At 39.4% G+C, this 8936-nt stretch overlaps 1 protein-coding gene across 1 annotated transcript in view; it reads left to right on the forward strand.

The window, feature by feature from the left end:
• Positions 1-4008, forward strand: part of LOC107099702 (carbohydrate sulfotransferase 6-like) — an 8242-nt gene extending 4234 nt beyond the window's left edge. Inside the window, exon 2 of the mRNA XM_015397934.1 lies at positions 2419-4008. Coding sequence (XP_015253420.1) covers positions 2598-3800 — 1203 coding nt within the window. The 5' untranslated portion in view covers positions 2419-2597 and the 3' untranslated portion in view covers positions 3801-4008. The remainder of the gene's footprint in view (positions 1-2418) is intronic.
• The last annotated feature ends 4928 nt before the right edge of the window (positions 4009-8936 follow it).

Consider the following 8936-nt stretch of genomic DNA (forward strand, 5'->3'; position numbering starts at 1 on the left):
GACACTAACAGAATCTATGGATGGAAGGCTTTTGAGCATCATGGTGAAGAAAGGTGGCTATATTGGTCACTGATTTGTTTTTGTGTCACAAATGTCACAAATGCTTATTTCTGAATCTTGAGCTGTTATATTGGTTTACCTGGTGAAAATAAACAAGTGAGATGGGTATATATTTGTTTTTTATTACGTTGCCTAATAATTCTGCACAGTAATATTTACCTGCACACACAGACATCCTCATAAAATGGCCAAATAAAAAAAAAACACATCAACTTCCAAAAATATGAAACTTTGATATTAAGGAGTCTTTTGGGTTGATTGAGAACACAATTGTGGCCCAATAATAGAAATAATCCTCAAAACGTAAATATCACATGATAAAAAACCTTAAACTTTTAAAATGCAGTCAGAAATTGCAAAATCTCAATTGGGTGTGATTTGCACTCTCACCACCAGATGGCAGAAAAGTGATTCCAGTACGATTGTATCTGAAGAGCATGAACAGCAACTAAGCTGCATTAAAATGAGAGGAAGTTGTGTAGAGGGGGAAAAATATACAAGACAGAACTAGCTACAGTTTGGATCACATTCTGTCAGTAAGAACTGAAAGATATCATAGACAATCGGTTATTATTAGGCTTTTTGTTGTGATGTGTGTGAAAACCAAACTGAAACACTAAGAAAGGATAAAATTATAGGGTCACCTTGGTGCTATAATAACAACAATATCTATTCACACATTCCTTCAAAAATATTCTATATCTCGATCAAGCAAAGGTGGCTGTACTGGAAATACCAAACAGAAAGTAAAAACAAAAAGGTTACAGTAAATACAAATTCATTTTAAAATAAATATGTTTCCAACTTCATTAATTTGATCAATCTCTTCAGAAGATGAGCGTAGCTGAGAAGGTTTTGAGTGAGCAAACAACTTCGTGGAGACCAAGGATCACAGCTGGCAGATCAGGGATACAGTTGTGGAGTCTAGATAAAGTTATCATAAATTACGTTGTAATTATGGTTCTGTGAATTCCTGGATGACTGCCAGTGGCAGTCAGCAAAGTGCATATGTCTCCTTGCGCTCTGTGCAGGTCGAGATAAAATGTAAACAAAGTCACTCATGTGACATCTAACTCATCTGGGCTTGCATCTAGGTCTAATTGCTTATGAATCAGAAGTGGAAGCAATTCATCAAACCAACAACATTATCTAATTACCTAAAAGTTAAACAGTATTTTTTTTACAGAATTACACATAGGCTGCCATGACTTATACTTATAAATCCTCCTCCTCTGTTGCAGTATTGAAGGATGTAATCAATTTAATACACACCAATCATCTCGTTGTCACGAGAAAATGGATTTCTAAAGAGAAAATTATCATCTCGTTATCCCAAAAAAAGGGATTTCGTTATGTTTAGATAATGAGCTCTCGGCTTCCGTACAAAATAAATGGACAGCATGTGAGTTAAATATGAGTGTCCCAGCTTATGACTATTTGATATTTCAGTTTTTCTTTTTTAATAAATTTGCAAAAAATTCTACAGTTCTGTTATTTTTTCTTTCTAGATGGGGTGCTGAGTGTACATCAGTGAGAAATAAAATTAACTTTTTGATTCTAGCAAATGGCTGCAATGAAACAAAGAGAGAAAAATTTAAAGGGGTTTAAATACTTTCAGTACCCACTATATAAAGATGTATTTAATCTAAGATACTTGAGTGGCACAACGTTCAATATTGATATAAATCTCCATTGTTACCGTTTCTGACCATTGCAAGTTTAAGGTTTTTAATGCTTGTGCAAAAGCTTAAAAGATAAACTTCAAATGTGAGCTTTTGTATTGAGTTTTTTCTCTGAGGACTGCACTTCATCTACAACTTCTACTTGTTTTATTTTAATATTTGCCCATTTGATCACCAGTGTCATCTGCTGTTTAAAATATAAACTGCAGTAAAATCTTTCACTTTAGTTGAGGGTATGATGATCAGAGGTAAGTTCTTAAAGTTGAAATTCTAGACTTTGAGTCTGCAAATTAAAAAAACACGTTCATAGGTTTAGATTCCAGTATTAGGCCCAAGCAACATTAAAACTGTAAAGGTTAACTGGAAATCAAATGTTTCTTATTCGGCTCTTAAAAAAAGGATGGATCAAAGCATTTGAAAGGCAAAAATATATATAAAATCAGCATCAGCAGTGCACTAAATCAATGTTTTTGGGCTAAAGGGCTTTAAGGCACTCTATACAAACCCATATTATTGTTGAGATTTGACCTGGTTTTGGACCAGGTCTTAGAGCAGGAGAGCTGTCCACTCTTTGTCAAGCAGGAGGTATGCTCAAGTTTTTAATGATAGTTGTTCATAAGTATTTCAGTACATAATACTAATATATCTCTTCTCTCTTTGACTTATTTCCCCACAGAAACAACATATGTCTGTCTCCTTGCAAGAAGAAAAGGCAGATCTACTGAAATCCCAGAGGCTGATAAACATTCCTGACCTTTAGAGTTAACTTCAACCTAAAGCAGATCAATTTAACACCTTGAAGCAGAAACAGAGCTGTTGTTCTCCTTCACCAAAAACTGACAGTTACCTTCAGCTATGAGATTTTGCTACAGAATTAATTTCAAAACTTTGATTTTCCTCATGCTCCTGCAGGGGGCAGCATTGTTGCTGTTCTGCAACTGGTACTACCAGCTTGGCTCAGCAGACTCTGCCCCTCCAGACCGTAAAGTTCACGTTTTGCTCCTTTCATCATGGCGATCTGGTTCATCCTTCATGGGTCAGGTGTTCAGTCAGCACCCTTCAGTTTTCTATCTCATGGAGCCTGCATGGCATGTTTGGAGCCAAATCAGAAAATCTGGTTCAAGGACTCTACGAATGGCTGTTAGGGATCTAATGCGGAGCTTGTACCAGTGTGACTTCTCTGTGATGGATGCCTACATGTCAGATAAGAGAAAAGCGTCCTCCTCCTTTTTTTTGTGGTACCAGAGTCGGGCTCTGTGCTCGCCTCCTCTCTGTGGCTTCACTCCATTTGGTCAGATAAGCAATACGGATCAGTGCCAAAAGGAATGTAATGGTCGACCTTTTGAGATGGTGGAGAAAGCCTGCAAAATCTACAGCCATGTGGTCTTCAAAGAGACTCGATTTTTTGAACTGGAATCCCTTCACCCTCTTCTTAAAGACCCCAACCTTGATCTTCGAATTATTCATCTTATCCGGGATCCTCGGGCTGTGTATCGGTCAAGAGAGCAGTCAGCCCTAGACCTCAAGATGGATAATGCCATCGTCTTGGAGCACAAAAACGTAACAGCAGCGGAGGAAAATTATGAAGTCATGCAAGAAATCTGCCGAAGCCACATCCGAATCAATCAAAGTGCCACCCAGAACCCTCCTCCGTTTCTAAGAGGTAGATACAAACTGGTCCGTTATGAAGACGTAACACGCAATCCGCTTCAGGAGGTCCAGGATATTTATGAATTTGTAGGTTTAGAGATGACTGATGAGATGGCAGCATGGATAAATAATATGACCCGGCCAAAGGGAAAAGTCAAGGTACAAAATGCTTTCCAGATTAACTCCAGAGATGCTGTTCAAGTATCCCAAGCTTGGCGCACAACGCTCCCCCACAACAAGGTCAAACGTGTTCAGGAGGTGTGTAAAGAGGCCATGTCATTGCTTCACTACAAGACAGTCGACAGTGAGAAAGAACAGAAAAGACTAGATATTGATCTGTACAGGCCAGGAAAGCCAAAAGGGTTTGCTTGGGCGCCTGCTAAACCCCCAGATAAAGGGAGCAAGTAAAACATATTAAGTCATAACAAGAACATATGAACATAGCAAAACACTGATGCTGTAATCAATTCTTTGACAAAAACACCTTTCTCTGTTCATTTCTTTAGATCTAAGTGATGAGTCAGAGAACAAATGTATTACATGACAGTTCTTTTTTTATTTGTATGACAGTATCGAAAAAAGTTAAATGAATGCAATAGCCGGGATACCAACATAGAAGATGAACTCGTCACAACAGAATCCATGCATGCACAGGTAGAACATGCAGAAAGACCCTGGGCCAGGAATTGAACCTTGAACCTTCTTGCTACAAGACAGCAGGGCTACAAAGCAAAATGACATTCCAATGTCTTTAAAAAATCCCAGCTGGATTATTGTAAGTCTCTTAACAGGCCCTATCACTCTATTCCCTCTTTATCTTGTTCAAAATGCAGCAATGGAACTTTAACAAGAAAAAATAAGCAATGACACATCACTGAGGTGATGACCTCATTCCACTGGCTCCTATCTATTTTGGGATTAATTAAGGATTTTTTATTTTTATTTCTTTTAAGTTCCTTATAGACCTTACACGTGTAAAATTCTTCACTCTGCTGTACACTAATCCCCATCTTATTCCCTCATGTAAGCTGACTAGATGCTATTGGTGGTTCCTAAATCTCAAATCGAATGGTAGTCTAGCGGTTTCTGTTGTGGCTCTAAAGCTCTGGAACCAGCATTTGACTGGAAATTTGAAAAATGTAAGTATGTTACCTTGCAGCAGGAAGGTCCCGGATTAACTCATGGCATAGGGTGTTTTTGCACAGAGTTTGCCTGTTTTCCCAATGTATGCATGGATTCCCTAGGCATACTCAGACCTGACCCGACAGTCCAACAACATGACTATTAGGTCAAACTGTGACTCTAAATTGGCCTTAGGTCTGAGTGTGTTTGTGCATAGTTGTATGCCTATGTGTTGCCCTGCGATGGACTGGTGACCTGTCAAGGGTGTACCCTGCCTTTGCCAATAGACTGCTGGTTATTCGTATCATCCATCCATCCATCCATCCATCCATCCATCCATCCATAGGTTTGTGATTTAATTGTCTCATGGCGATTCCGTATCTCTTAGATATTTTAAGCACGACCGCTAACAGGGGAGGACAAATAGGTCAATTGTCCCAGGCCCAGGACAGAGGGGGGCCCAAAATTGACACTTTGACCATTTGAAATACAGGCAGAGGTAATTTTTCAGAAAACATTCTTATGAAAATATTTATTATTACAGTAAATAAATATTCATATATATCTGCATTAGGTATATGTAATATGTTATCTTTAAATAAGGGGCCGTTAGAACTCCCCCCACCCAACATAATATGGTTTGACCAGGGTAACGGTGGGCTGCAACTTTTAAAGTTGTTTCGCTGAAAATTAAAAATGTCAGGTTTTCAGGAGTCCAATGCACAGAAAAAAGAGAAAAAGTGAGAATTGACATCAAAGGCTTGAGGGATTTTATGCTTAAATTAAAAAAGGAACCGGATGGACGAGTCAGGAACAGGTACAGGAACAGAAATGCAGAAGAATGATGCCCATTCAGAGCCAAGAAAGAAGCAATGCGTATATCAATGTGATTTTAAAGTTTAGCATCCACTAGCTAGTGTGTGGGAGGAAAAACACCTTTTCTTTAACAGAAATACTTGAGCTTGAGCTTAGCCCCAAAAGAGCAGAAAAATGGCAGAAGACTGCCCGGGCCCTAGCAAAGCTGCAAGCTGGCCTGATTTTAAGTCTCCAGTCTCTACTTTTATAGAGGTTATTTTATTTTTTTTCCAGTTGTGTCAAAAATAAGCAGATGTAAAATGTCTAGATGTTGTGCTGTTGTTGCATATGTGTTTTCTGCATATGTCTCAGTTGCACATGTATTTGTTGCATATGTAGATGCTGCATATGTAGATTCTGCATATGTCTATGTTGCATACGTAGATGCTGCATATGTCTATAATGCATATGTCTATGTTGCATACGTAGATGCTGCATATTTAGATTCAGCATATGTCTATGTTGCATATGTAGATGCTGCATATGTAGATTCGGCATATGTCTATGTTGCATATGTAGATGCTGCATATGTAGATTTTGCATATGTAGATGTTGCATATGTAGATGCTGCATATGTAGATTCTGCATATGTCTATGTTGCATATGTAGATGCTGCATATGTAGATTTTGCATATGTAGTTGATGCATATGTAGATGCTGCATATGTCGACGGGATAACAATGGGGGGTGGGAAGAGATAGGTAAATTTATAAGCTTAAAACTTTAAAATAACCCCAAGGGACCCCGCCTCTGTCCTGTGAATAAATGTGTGCTCACATTGGCAGAACTGAAAGTGCTTTAGATGGTATCTAGTGTCTGGATCACCAGGGTTTTCAATCGCCGCTCATCCAACCGAACAATTTTTCCGACACTAGGGGGCATAATAGGCCAATGGACGGTAATACATATCCTTGATGATTTTTCTTAATAAACTCTTATATATTGAATGGAAGTTTTGGTGAATTTATTCCAGCTCTGTGCATAATTATCTGTTTAACCATGATTTCTACTCGAATCACTCTTTCATTTATTGTTTCCCCTAACGGGGTGGGCAATAAGCACCTTAAAGTATCACAATATTATTGAGGCCTATTATTTGAGTTAACCCTTTTTATGAATTATGGGTGGCATTTTGATCATTTTAAATGTCCTCCAAGGATATGTATTATCAGCGTCCATTGGCCTATTACGCCCCCTAGTGTCGGAAAAAGTGTTCGGTTGGATGAGCCGCGATTGAAAACCCCGGTGATCCAGACACTAGATACCCTATAAAGTAAAGCACTTTGAATTCTGCCAATGTGAACACACATTTATTCACAGGATAGATGCAGGGTCCCTTGGGGTTATTTCAAAGTTTTAAGCCTATAAATTTACCTATCTCTAGACATATGCAACAAATACATGTGCAACTTAGACATATGCAGATAACACATATGCAACAACAGCACAACATCTAGACATTTTACATTTGCTTATTTTTGACACAAATAGAACCTCATAGAGGACTGCACTCTTTCTAATTGTTTTTTAAATATTTTTTTTTACAGACTCAGACTTACAGTTTGGTAGAATTAAATTTACCTTTGTATAAAATGTTTTTCTCATATCTCAGTGTATTTTTTGTGTCCTGTTTTAACTTAATAAAAGGAATCATCACTGAATGAGTTTTTACTGTTGCCTTATTGTTTGTAAAGTTTACTTCTCAGCAACAGTTTGAAAGTGTTTGGCATATCTTTTGTTTTTAAGTATTTTTTATTTATTTCTTTAGGATTTTTTTTTATTTCATGCCTTCCGTGTCTTTCATACTTTTCACTTTTAACTGGCCGCATTTCCAAAAGAATGTGGCACACCTACACAGTTACGTTGGTCACAGCAGTGCTCTATATGTGTGAGTAGTTTTCCATTACTCCATGTTTTTAAATGCATCACTGACTTGTCATGTTCGGATTAATGTGTCTAACCCACATGCAGAACACTCGGAGGCAGAAGAAAAGTTCAAAGATTTATTTACAATAAATGTACAAAATTTGATCTGACCAAAGTGGGGACTTGACTGGTCACGAGGGGGTTCAATAAATGTGCACAGTTTGATCAGATCCAAGAGGGGGCTCTACTGGTCACGAGTGGGTTCACTGCTGAGGAGGACAGAGAGATTAGTGGAGGTCCAGGTATTTTGGAGGTTGAGAGTGTTCAGGTCAGTACCTGTTCTGGAGTGGAGCAGAGCTGCAGAAAGGGGGAACCTCTTTTAAAATTAATTTGCTGTCGATATCTTCTAGAACAGACCTAATAGCAGAATCTACTCACCTAAACTCTCCAGCGGCAGCCATTGTTGTTGTCACTTATGGGCGCTTTGGTCACGTGGTTGGTTACGTTACTGTTGATCATCTGTCCATCATCGTATAAAGCTTGCCCTGACAATTTGATTGGATCGCCAGAGAGTGGGCGATCATACTCACACTACTATGGAGCAATGCCAGACCGAACTTCCCGACCTCAAACGTTGTGGGCGGGACTAAGTTCGGAATGGCACCCAGGCTAGACAAAACTGCCCACCCCAGAATCAGAAGAATCCACCTCCAAAATTAACTGCTTGGAGGGGTCCGGTTGGATGAGGATGGGTGCATTAGAAAACAGAGCTTTGAGTTTCTTAAAGGCAGCCTCAGCCTCCGCAGACCAGTGAAAAGTTTTTTTAACAGAAGTTAATGCAGTCAGAGGCTGAGCTGTCTGGCTGTAATTGCGAATGGACCTCCGGTAAAAATGTGCAAACCCCAGAAATCTTTGTAATTGTCTTCGGTTCTCGGGAGTGGGCCAGTCCAGAACTGGCTTGATCTTATCCTCTGACGGCTTCACCTGCCCGCCCTCGAGCACAAAACCTAGGAAGGTGACAGATGGACGATGTAACTCACATCTTTCTGCTTTAACAAACAGTTTGTTTTCAAGAAGTCTTTGTAGAACCAAACAGACGTGCTTTTTATGTTCAGAAATGTTCTTGGAGTAGATCAGAATGTCATCAATATGGATAAAAACAAATATGTTCAAAAAATCTCTCAAAACATTGTTAACCAGGGCCTGAAAGCAAGCAGGGGTGTTGGTAAGACCAAAAGGCATTACAAGATACTCAAATTGACCTAGAGGAGTCTTGAATGCAGTCTTCCATTCATCTCCCTCTCTGATTCTGAGGAGATGATATGCATTTCTCAAGTCCAACTTAGTAAACACAGTTGCTCCTTGGACGGGTTCAAAGGCTGATGCTAACAAGGGTAACGGGTATTTGTTCTTGACAGTAATTTGGTTTAATCCTCTGTAATCGATACAGGGTCGCAGAGATCCATCCTTCTTGCCAACAAAGAAGAAACCGGCCCCGAGAGGAGATGAGGAAGGTCGAATGATACCGGCAGCTAAGGACTCATTAATATAATTCTCCATAGTCTCCCTCTCGGGTTTGGAGATATTATAGAGCCGACTGTTAGGGAGGGGGGCCCCCGGGAGAAGATCGATTGCACAGTCGTAAGGTCTATGCGGGGGGAGAGAAAGTGCACTAACCTTGCTGAACACTGGTGCCAGGTT

The sequence above is a fragment of the Cyprinodon variegatus genome, unplaced genomic scaffold, assembly GCF_000732505.1.
Source record: "Cyprinodon variegatus isolate N-32 unplaced genomic scaffold, C_variegatus-1.0 Scaffold898, whole genome shotgun sequence".
Taxonomy (NCBI): domain Eukaryota; kingdom Metazoa; phylum Chordata; class Actinopteri; order Cyprinodontiformes; family Cyprinodontidae; genus Cyprinodon; species Cyprinodon variegatus.